The following is a 12,282-nucleotide window of genomic DNA, read 5'->3' as shown; positions in this document are numbered from 1 at the left end:
CACAACATATAAGAGAAACATGGAGGTTATGATCCTAAGAGGATCAAGTTTGGGTCATGCACAACAATTTCTGATGTTGTCATGCCCCAAACCAACCACAAGTATTAAACACATTGGGGTAGGGATTTAGAATTCACATGTCATGATACATTGGTTCAGAATAGGATAAAGGAAATTGCAGCATGCTAAACAATGGTACTGGGCTAAATACAAATAGTAGGCAGACAAGAATGCAAGAAACAGTAAATAAGCATATTGTTGTTGGTGCAGAAAACTTAATTAGAACATACAAGCAAAAAATGCAAATGCAGAAAATAAGCAAGTTTCCCCAAAACCTAGCCTTGGCTTTCAGCCGGCTAGGTAAGGCAGCAATATATTAGTAACAGAGAAAAGAGAGATTTGGTGGAGTGTGTGTTTGAACTCAAGTGTTTATGCCTTGTATTCGTGTTTTTCGAAAGAAAAGAAGTACATGGTATTTATAGCTTTTTGAAAATGAGTAAGAGAGGGTAATAAGCTACAAACATGGAAACAATATGATCTAGAATAAATTATACAAGTGATTGCCTTTAATTAAGGGATCACTTTGCTTAACGGGTAGTGACAGGTTCAAAAATAAGGAAAGAAATCAATTTATAAGCAGGCCGACAGTTGCCATAAAAAAATAGTAAAACATTAAGTAGGCCATCGAGTTTAGGTACAGAGATACACTAATTTTGGAAAGAATTCAACAAGGCAAAACAGGAAAAGAAAATCAATTAACCCTAACAGGCGAGTGAAATCAGAATTTCACGAAGGAAAAGTTCGAAATCAGTCACAAGTTGAAGGTCAAACAAAGAAGGAAACTTAGCATATAAATAGGGTGTATAAACACTATACATGCGAGGCCAAGCCTGTTGGCAGAAGGAAATAGCATACAATAGTAGCACAAAATTCAGTGGATAGCAACGTTCGAAACATGATAGCCTAGTAGGTCAAGTAGTGAAGAAAACATAGAATATCAAAGCATGTGAAGATCTCACAGTATCAGGTGAAGAAAACCCCTATTGAAAATTAGGGTTTCGAGCATAATCAATTTTTAGAGATGATAGAAAACCAGAGTCAGAAGAATCACACAGAGAAATAAGAGATTTTGGGATAAAGAACTTCAAAATCGAGTTATGCGCTTAAACGAACACCCTCATACCCAAAACCATAGGATTTTCAACAATAGAAGAGTTTTTAAAAGAGGATAAACAAACAAATCGAATAGAAACTCAGGCAAACAAACATTCGTCTAACAAACAGTCATAAGAAATTAGGGCTTTTAACATGCAAACTCAAGTAGAAGAAATATATAGGGAAACACAGTAGACATGTCAAAATCAGAGAAAAGTTTTGAAATAAACTAACAAGAACCCTAATCGGAAAAGATAAGGGGTTTTGAAGGTAGAGTTTTAAAAGAAACTTCGAGAAAAACGCTTAGCAGTTCAGAGAAAACATAGATCTGAAACAGATCTAAAAGAAATTGAAAGAACCTTAGAGTTTAGGGTTTTAGAAGAACCCCAAGTGATGAGAAAGGATTTGAAAACCATCGATCTAAGCAGGAGAGTCAAGAGCCTGACTCGAATAGCCATGGCTGACCAGAGAACAGTCATGAACTGAAATCGAACAGGGTATGGACCAAGCTCTTTCAAGATCTAGCCTTGAGACAATAAGAATCGAACACATAGAAGCCATGGGGTTTGATACAGGTCTCTGATGACCTTGGAAGCCATAGATTTGGGAGGTATTAGGGTTGGGTTAGGTGGCAGTGGCTAGGGTTCATGAGGGATTGAAGAGAGAGTTGAGAGGAAAAGAGATTCAAGGGCGGCCTTTGGTGTGAAATGAGGCGGAGTAAGGGGCCGTTTGAGGTTTAAAATGGAAAGGGCCGATATTGACCGTTGATCTAAATGATCAACGACCAGGATTGAAAAGGTTAGGTACGGGATCTGGGTTGGGTTATTTAGATTGTGTCGGGTTAAAATTGAAATTGGGTTGGGAAATTGGGGGTCTGTTTTGGGTTATAATTGAAACTCAATTTGTGCTATAATTACAATAGCCATTTTTCCCTTTTAATTTTATAAAAAATAGTAAATTAATTCCTGGAAATAAATTGAAGGTACTAAAATGATTTGTAATACATAATTATCAATTTAAAAATACTGGACTTAATTTTTTATAAATATAAACGCAATTAAATCTAAAAGAGGCTAATATTGCAATTATATGCAATTTAGCTTTAAAAATACTAAATAAATTTGTAAAAATATACAAAAATTATATTGACTATATTTTAGTATAAATACGAGAATCCAATAAATGAATCACCAATATTGAAAACTTTGAGAATTATTATTGTGTTTTTATGAATAAAAAAGAAGAATAAATTGGTAAAAAATCTTTAAAATTAAGAAAATTAATAATACATTGGGACATACTTATATATTCATATATATATGCTATTTTGAAAGTATTTTGCATATAAAAAATATACAGAGAAAAATTGGATATCAACACGCATCCTCTCGGGCACGTCTCAATATGGCAGCAGCAAGATTAGTAACCCGACGGCCAAGCCCGTGCATAACTGCCGCTTCCTCACCTGTATGTTGTAGCATCTCCAGTCCTAACTGGTGGAACTGGTGTAAGCCAATATCCTTCATAGCATATAAAATAATAATTAAGGAAAGATGTTAAAGTAACGTAACATTGTAAGTAAGTTTAACATATGACATACAGTACCTCATGCCTCCCCACGTATGAAACAAACCGACCACCAGCACGATGAACGGGATTCCCGATGAGAAGTCGGGTAACAATGTGATACCAATCCCATGTCCTCATGCTCCTCGTCCAAACGGTCAGGTGGAGGGTATGGTGGAATTAGACCATACCTCTGGTCCGAATCCTTTATCTAGGTCTCTAGCCAGGCCAAATATGTCTGGTCGACCTTGCGACAATCATCCTGCTGGTAATGTATGGAATGCCAAGTAGGCAAAATAGGTACATGTTAGGGTCGACCAAACTATCAAAGGAATCGCTCGGTGGTATGATGTTCGACTATATCGAGACATATAAGTGGGATCGAAGACATCCACATTACTCGATCGCGGGAGTAATAATCTGGAAATCCGGCTATAAGCGTGTCGTGGCATGGCCTCCATATGAACTATTTATTAAACACAAGAATCGTTAGTAAATGTAAGACATATCAAGCCAGACCAAGTAAACTTAAGTATATATGTACCTGAGTGCCTTCAAGTAAATCCAACAAATTCCTGTAATAAGTGACATGATGTCGAGCCTCGACCTTGGGGGTGTGGCCTGCCCTGGCCTATCTACCCACCTCCTAGCTAGTGGGAGAAATGGTAGAGGTTGTGCATCCTGAGCTATCAATGGTAGAGGTGGTTGGAACTGTAGGAACCGCTCCCAGGACCAAACCTAATATAGATTGTGGACGTAAAATTTAAGTCACTTTTTTACTATCTCCATTATAATCATGCAAAGAATTTATTATGTTTTCACCTGTAGCAGCGGTATAAAACCTACAACATCTCTCACGGTACCATGCACGCTGGCACATCTGCCTATAAAGGTATGCTAGAACAGCTCCACCCCAGCTATAACCAGGTAAGTCATCTAGCCGTTCCAGATGATGTAGAAATCACAAGCTGACTAGGTTTCCCGAAGTGTTCGAGAACAGAATACCACCAAACATCATCAGCAACAACAGCCTCATTTGCCGCCGATATCCTTTGGCGGTGAGTCATTAGTAATCTCCGCATGCAGCACCACTAGATGCTGCTTAACGGGCATCAACTGCAATCAACTGGCACCGCTCAATGCAGTAGACCTGCATGCTGGAAATCGGTGAGCCTCTGCAACATATGAAGGTAGTCCTCTCCTGTATAGTCCCTAAGAGCATACGGGTAAGCTACAGGTATACCATCAATGTGCAACCCTAAAAGAACCTCCATGTCCTCTAATGTGATGGTAGCCTTGCCGATGGGTAGATGAAACGTGTGCATCTCCGGTCACCACCACTCTATCATAGCCGTGATCAGGGACTAATCGAACTGCAACTGGCTGATCTCTATAATCATGTAAAAACCCGTCCACTGAAGGCGTCTAACTGTACAGGGATGCAATGGGTGGTCCCTAATGAACTCCTACAAATCATCTATACATCTAGGGTAGAAGGTATGGGAGAGACACTGCCAATCCCAGATGTGTGAAGACCTTGGGTTGCCCTGAAGCAACAGTAGCTCTCGAGATGCAGGTCCGGGATACATAAGGGGAAGCTCCATGACAATGTGTGTAAATTGAACAATATTAATTAAAGAATTTTTCTGTTTAATCGTTTAACATATTTAAATATATCGCAATATTTTTTATATTAATAATTAATCGATAAATTATTTATATTATTACTTAGGTTGATACATTTTCTATATTAATATTTTATATGTTATTTTCTTATATTTTTGACTAAAATTCAGCAGGGTTTCTTTTGAACTATCATCTTTTTTGGGTTATAAGAGAATTAAATAATTAATTTTCATAACTAATCATGATATGTTTAATAACTATTCATATAAAAATACTTAGGTTGACAAATTTTCGATATTATTATTTTATATGTTAGTTTCTTACATTTTTTTTACGAAAATGCAGGAGGGTTTTGTTTGAACTATCATCTTTTTTTAGATATTTTGGGGTCAACAGAGAACTAAAAAGGTGGGGGTCTTTTCTGGTTTTGTCGCGAGGAAGAAGACTGGGCGGATATTTATATAGGTATAGCGCATATATGCGATACGCTATATCTACATGTCATTTCAACTTCAGGTATAGCGCAGCCTATATATGCACTATATTTATATTTTGACCGTCATTTTAAAATTCAAATATAGCACATGGGTTGCATGCGCTATACCTTAACGAACAAACGTGTAAGGTATAGCGCATTCTTATTAGTAATACTTTGTTTGGTAGTGATGGCTCTGAAGGCGCACGTTAAGCAGGGTTAGATAATGTACGCATACAAGCCATGACTCGACAAAAATATCAAGGAGTAACACCACCTACACTACCGGAGATGGGAGAAGGAAGTAGACTGGTAACACCAGAATCACGAGTACCTCAAGAACTAGGACAAATTCAATTAGTTCAATGGATGACAGGAATGGGGAGTGCCCCTACAGTGATGCAAACTTCAAAATATAACAAAATGGAAATCCCTAAGACAGTGGAAGTAGATGCAAACACAGCGGCAAGGAAATTGACATTCTCAACTCAAAAGGGAAACCCTAGCCAACCAATGCCAACGATGGTTGATGTAGTACATAGGAATTGATCTCAGCAACAAGGGCTTAAATTGGACTACAATCTGCCGATAATGAAGGAAGGGACAAAGATTGTTCGATTGAATCAAAATGAAGTGGATGAGCAAACTCAGAAATGGAGTGCATCTCTAATTGGGTATGTTCTGGGTGGTTCACCCTCATTCAAAGAAATGCATAAATTCATGTATAAAGTGTGGAATTCAGTCAATACTCTGTAGGTATACCTATACGATGAGGGTTACTTCATCTTTCGATTTGACTCAGAGGAGGATAAGAACAGAATTATCTAATAAGGGCCCTATACGTTTCAAAATAGACCTATGATCTTCAAACAGTGGGAGCCTGACTTCTAGTTGAGCAAGGAAATGACTAGGAATGTTCCTATTTAGGTAATATTCCCAGGTCTACCAATTCAGTACTCATCTAAGGAGAATTTGGGTTGAATTGCAAGTTATCTAGGGAAACCTATCTATTTAGACAAGCTAACAACTCGGTGCGATAGAATTTCATATGCACGTATTCTTATTGAGATGGATATATCACAGAAGTTGCCTGATACGATGTTGATTGATGTGGTAGGTGGAAAATATAGGGAACAAATGCTGGAATATGAATGGAAACTATCATATTGTGAGGAATGTCTTCAAATATGCAACATACAGAGGAATACACAAAGATTCAGAAAGCTCAAAAGCAGGCTGACACTCAAGAAAACCAAATGCTACCCAAACAACAGCAAGAGAAAGCAAAGAGACAACAGAAAAATAAGCAACAAACAGGTGAATGGAAAGTGAAGGTTGTGACTGAGCAAGTCCAGAAGAAGCAGGAAGAACCAGAACAAAATCCTAACCAAGAGGAAATTAAAACAGCAGAACCTCCACAACAAAAGAATAGAGGGAAACAGACAATGAAAGCTCAAGGGCAGGTACAATAGGAAGGAGCATTATCAGATACAATGTTGGAAAATTGCTGAGCACAAATAGATATAGTCTTTTGAGAATTCAAGATGATAGTAGCACTGACAAGGTGACTGAAAGGGTTGTCCTCAATGAGGAGAATCCACCATGATAATAAGCTCGTGGAATATAAGAAGGCTAAACAAGCCCTTCAATCAAAAAGAACTCAAGGCATTTCTACTGAAAAACAACATTACTCTACTAGGCTGCCTTGAGACAAAGATAAAACCTAGGAGTGTTACTAAAGTTCGAGCTAAATTTAGTAGAGATTTGAAGGTGTACTCTGATGAAGCTATAAATGAGAGGGGGAAAATCTGGCTATTGTGGAAAGAGCAATTGGTGCAGGTCAATGTAGTGATAGCTAGTGATCAACTAGTACATTGTAAGGTGAAAGATAAAAGTACACAATTTACATGTGACATAACATTTGTGTATGGGAAGAAAACTATACCTGAAAGAAGGAGCCTATGGGATCAACTAAGACAACTTCAACATATTATGCAAGAGGCATGGTTGGTTATAGGTAACTTCAATAGCGTGTTATCTGTTGATGATCGAATCAATGGGAAACCAGTGCAACAAGATGAATTGGTGGACTTTCAAAGGTGCATTGCTGATATTGGGTTGGGACAACTGAATAGAAAGGGGTGGCAATGGTCTTGGTGTAATAAAAGGGATGCAGATAACATAATTTATAACAATATTGACTGGGCCTTTGGAAATGCTTCATGGCTGACAAAATATATTAGTCTTGAAGCTACTCAGACTATATAATGTGCTATTGAATAATTAGGAGTTTTAGAAAGTTGTGAATGAAGTGTGGTGTCAACAAATACAGAGCAATACTATGTACTCTATTTGGGTAAAATTACAAAGGCTAAAAGACAAAGTAGGGCAGCTGAACAAAGAGGTGTCTTCCTTAGAGAGAAAGATGGACAATCTGAGGGTACAATTGCAGACTACTCAGGGGAAACTTGATGTGGATCCATTTAATGGTCAGTTGATACCAGAAGAGAAAGAGCTACTAGTGCAAATAGAAAAATGGGAAGGAATTAATAAGCAAGTGATGCGTCAAAGATCTAGAGCAATGTGGATAAGAGATGGAGACCAAAATACCAAATTCTTTCATGCGCATCTAAAGGCAAGTCAGACCAGAAACAAAATTGGTTCAATATACAATGATCAAGGAACCAGAATTACTGAACCAAAAATGATAGAGCAAGAGTTTACATGTTTCTTTAAATCTTTGTTAGGAGAGTGTGCTGATGAATTGCCATATATTGATATAGATACAACCAGAAATAAACCTTGCCTCACTAAGGAACAACAAAAGGAGCTCAACAGACCAATAACAGAAAAAGATATTGATCAGGCCCTCAAAGATTTACCTAATGAAAAACTCCAAGTATAGATGGTTTCCCTGTTGAATTCTTTAAAGCACATTGGAACTTTGTTGTAGGTGAAGTTAAACAAGCTATTCAGGCATTTTTTGAAAATGGAAAGATGCTGAGAAGCATGAACTGCACTACAATTACACTAGTACCCAAAGTAAATAGTCCTACATCTGTTAAGGAGTTTAGACCCATAGCATGTTGTTCTACAATATATAAACTCATTGAAAAGATTATAACAGCAAAGTTAAAGACTTTGGTCGACTATATTGTTGGACCTGCTAAATCAACATTTTTTTAGGGGAGGAATATATTGGATAATGTTATTATTGTTCATGAATTGGTTAAAGGATATACTCAAAAGGGGGTCTCACCAAGATGTTTGATCAAAGTTGACATAAGAAAGGCATATGATTCAATTGAGTGGCCTTTTCTAAAGATGATACTACTTGAATTTGTTATGCCTGTGAAGTTTGTACAGCTTGTGATGGAGTGTGTGACAACTGTCAGCTATTCTTTACTGATAAATGGAGGATTGACGACCAAGTTACAAGCAAAAAAGGGGCTTAGGCAAGGAGATCCAATGTCTCCCTACCTATTTGTATTGGTGATGAAATACCTGAATCGATCACTGAAGACACTAGAGAGCATTCTAGACTTCAACTACCACCCGAGGTGCTCTAAAACGAACATAACCCATATATGTTTTGCTGATGATCTAATTCTATGTTGCAGAGCAGATAAGTTATCCATAAGCTTACTCATGAGCGGATTTCAATATTTCTCAGAGGTGTCAGGACTAAAAGTAAATATGGATAAAAGTGCTTTGTACATTGCTGGAGTGCCAAGGGAGTTCAAAGAAGGGTTCATTGCAGATATGCAATTCACAACAGGTGAGTTGCCATTCAAGTATCTAGGGGTTCCTTTGTCCTTTAAGAAGTTATCTATCCAGCAGTGTATGCCATTAAGTGAAAAGGTTACTGCAGGACTCAAATGTTGGTCAACCAAACTCCTATCTTACAGTGGTCGAGTGCAATTACTCAAGAGTGTGATATTTGAAATGCAAACCTATTGGGCACAGATTTTCCTACTTCCAAAAAAGATAACCAAACTGATTATGACTGCTTGCAGAATATTCCTTTGGACTGGAAGTAATGAACCTTCAAGAAAAGCACTGGTTCCTTGGGATAAGATATGCATGCCACTATCAGTTGGAGGTCTTAATGTAATTGATGTGGCTAATTGGAACAAAGCTGCTTTATGTAAAATTCTTTGGGCAATAAATGAAAAAAGGGCAATCTTTGGATCCAATGGATACACAGCTACTATATAAAAGGGAATGACATACTAACTATGCAAACTCCTAAACAGTCCTGTTGGCTAGTTAGGAAAATATTTGACATAAGGGATTGGCTAACTCAAAGGGACCCCTCTGTTGATCTGAACAAGTACTGTACAAAAGGAAAGTTTAGCATTAAGAAGCTATATCATGCAACAATGTCCCAGTATCCTAAGCGTCATTTGAAAAGGATTGCAATTGATTCAAAAGCATTACCAAGGCATCAATTCATCTTGTAGTTGGCTATGCATAAGAAGCTAGCTACAGTGGATAGATTAAGGAAGTGGGGGCTATCAATAGCTAGTTATTGTGTGCTGTGTGAGAAAGATACTGAGGAGACAATGGAGCATCTATTTTTTTAATGTGACTACTCCAGGAATATGTGGACAACATTGTTAAAATGGATGAGAGAAAAATACCAAATAGGCAGCTGGAATGCTGCGATTGAATTGTTAGAAAAAAGAAGTTCATGCAGAGTTCGAGCTCACATGCTAAGATTCCTATTTGCAGCTGTAATTTATCATGTCTGGACAGAGAGGAATCAACGAAGATTTCAAGGGAAGATGATAGCAAGCCTTCATAGGGTGAAGAATATTATCCTAGAGCTACACATACGAGGGCAGAAGAAATCCAAATGGCACAAGTAGTTAGAAAGATTGAGCAACTATCTTACTTAGACATGTATGGATACATATAGAGATTGATAGTAGAGAAGTTGTAGTAGAGAGAGAGATTGTTTAGTTTGTGTTTTGTTTGAGTCTAGTTCAAGAGTCCAAATGAGCTAGTGAGTTGTAAATATTATACTTGGTTAAATGAAATTTTTTGACAGTTTGACCAAAAAAAGGTATATCGTATTCAACCCATGCGTTATATATAAATTGGTCATCAGTTGGTTTTTTAACCTATTTTTGTGCTTTGAATCAGAAAAGACCACACTTTGGTTCCGAATTCATGTAATTATCTTCTAAAGGCAACCTTTATTTTTAATTTTTATTTTCGTTTTCAAACTTAAATTACTCTTTAAACATACTCTTATTTTGCTACTCCTATTTCTTGGCCAAGTTACTCCTAATTTATTTACCCGTACAAATTTTTGTTAAATAAAATACTTCCGTTTCTCGTATATGATTTAATATGTGTTTTTATTATTTTTAATATGAAACAATTTTTTGAAGTTTGGATTATATTCACATGAGTTACTGGAAATTTTTAAAATTTTAAACTTGTAAGCAGATACATGATGGATTGAAGTTAAAATATTATTTGTTTGTACCAAACTATTTGTTATTAATAATATTAGTTAACCAATTATAATTAAGTAATATATTTACTAGAAAATATGTATTCTGTAATACCTAGCATTAAAGTGTATTTAGGAGATAGCCACTTGTAGTACTGCATGGTATATTTTTATAATAATTAGGAAGTGTGTATCATATACACTGCCAGAAATGCAATGAGGGGTTTTTATAGCTATATAGGGAATTATAGTAGATTTTGGGACACCGAATAACTTAAGTAGAAAATTGACAAAAATTGAATATTTTAAAGAATTTTTAGGGTATTAACTCTTTTTTGAAACCATTTCTTCAAACAAACACGACATTGTGAATTCAAGATGTACTTTATACATTATGATAAACAAACACGTACGTCTTTGAAATACTAGATTGTGTAATTATTGCATATTGTAACTACTACCCTACTAGTAAGTACACATTATAATTGAAGTGTTCAAACTTAAAACACACCAATGTGTTTTAAATGATATCGTTGAAATTTTTTCCTACAACAAGTATGTACTTGACATTTTCAGTGTCTACTTTCCCTTTTCCTTTGTCTTTCCAAATATAATAGAAAAGTTCAAAAAATGAAAAAACTTCCGTGTAGTAGTAGTACTTATAGCTTAAGCCACCAATCTTTCGGATCCTTAACTTTAGCCGACCCCTTTACTCGAGTAAGGAAGAAAGTAGTAGGCCAAATAAATCAAAAGCTTTCTGAAATTGTTATTCTATTTGGTATAAGTAGTTTTGATGGTCTGTTTTTGCTTTCTGGTTGATCAGAGGTCAGTAGTAAAGAAGACTAAACCGGTAGCTGGCTCCTGTTCGAGATGTGGCCGTAGTGCTCATGTTGCTGATATGTGTACTGTTACCAGATTTTGTTATGTTCCTTTATACTGGAAATCTTGGAAGGCTATTGTCTGTAGTTTCTGTGGTGCTATTCTCAAGTCTTATAGATAACCATGTGCCATTAACTTTGGAGATCAGTGGGATGAGCAGTTATCATTAGCAGAATTTGCTTACAACAACAATTACCAGTCGAGTATTCAAATGGTCCTGTATGAGGCTTTATATGAGAGACAATCCTGTTTTCCAATTGGATGTTTTGAACCAGGTGAAATGAAGCTATTGGGTCTAGATTAGTTCAGCATGGTTCACCTTCTTTAATTTTTTTCTTAATGACTTTCTTTAAATATGTTAGTCTATACCATATATGGCCTATATTAGAAGTTAGGTTCTTATTGTGGATCTTCAGTTTTGTTTGAGCCAGCATACTATATATATGTATATATATGAAGTGAAGTCTGTATGAGTTCACTCAGGAGTTTGTACGACTTGAACAAAATAACAGGAGGTGAAGCATATAAAAATAGGTGACATGAATTTCTTGTTGAGTAATTCAGTCATGAATAAAATCTTAACTTCTTGCATATAGCGGCTTATTGCTCATATCTAGCCTGTTTGGCCAAGCTCTTTCAACTTGGCCATAAGTACTTTTTCTTTAAAGTTGAAGTGTTTGGCCAAACTTTTTAAAAAATTATTTTTGAGTAGAAGCAAAATAATTTGGAGAAGCAGAAAAAAGTAGATTCTCCCCAATAGAATTTTTGAAAAAATACACTTAGAATCACTTTTAAAAAAGTTTAGCCAAACACTAATTACTGTTCAATATAAATATGAAAAAATAAAAAAATAAAAAATATAAGGAGCGAATTCGCGTATTCATAGATTAAATTTGGTCCAGTTTGTTAGATAAAATATGAAAGAAAGTAGGTTTTTTTTCAAAAGATTTCCATTATATTAGTGGATTGGAGGAAAGAAAGGGAAAATCGGGTTAAAAGAACCGAACTCAAATCACGGAATATTACCCATTAGAAAGCTTCAAGTCATTATTTTTTTTAATCTCAAATTAGTGTTTATTATATATTCGTTTCAAGCAGTACTGACATATTGTATATA

At 36.0% G+C, this 12,282-nt stretch overlaps 2 protein-coding genes across 2 annotated transcripts; both read left to right on the top strand.

Moving 5' to 3' along the window:
- Window positions 1-6,424: 6,424 nt before the first annotated feature.
- On the top strand, window positions 6,425-7,090 carry LOC138870460 (uncharacterized). The gene has a single exon (XM_070148265.1). It carries the CDS (start codon window positions 6,425-6,427, stop codon window positions 7,088-7,090), a length of 666 nt encoding a protein of 221 aa, XP_070004366.1.
- Window positions 7,091-10,844: 3,754 nt separating this feature from the next.
- On the top strand, window positions 10,845-11,756 carry LOC104224842 (uncharacterized). Its single transcript, XM_009776552.2, has one exon. The coding sequence runs from the start codon at window positions 11,080-11,082 to the stop codon at window positions 11,284-11,286; it is 207 nt and encodes a 68-aa protein (XP_009774854.1). The 5' UTR covers window positions 10,845-11,079; the 3' UTR covers window positions 11,287-11,756.
- The last annotated feature ends 526 nt before the right edge of the window (window positions 11,757-12,282 follow it).

This window comes from Nicotiana sylvestris, chromosome 6, assembly GCF_000393655.2.
Source record: "Nicotiana sylvestris chromosome 6, ASM39365v2, whole genome shotgun sequence".
NCBI classification, from domain to species: Eukaryota; Viridiplantae; Streptophyta; class Magnoliopsida; order Solanales; family Solanaceae; genus Nicotiana; species Nicotiana sylvestris.
This window is presented reverse-complemented; position numbering and strand designations above follow the sequence as displayed.

What these genes read in the sequence shown, in the direction of transcription:
- LOC138870460 (XM_070148265.1), top strand. Translation starts at nt 6,425, where the DNA reads ATGATAATAAGCTCGTGGAATATAAGAAGGCTAAACAAGCCCTTCAAT.
- LOC104224842 (XM_009776552.2), top strand. Translation starts at nt 11,080, where the DNA reads ATGGTCTGTTTTTGCTTTCTGGTTGATCAGAGGTCAGTAGTAAAGAAG.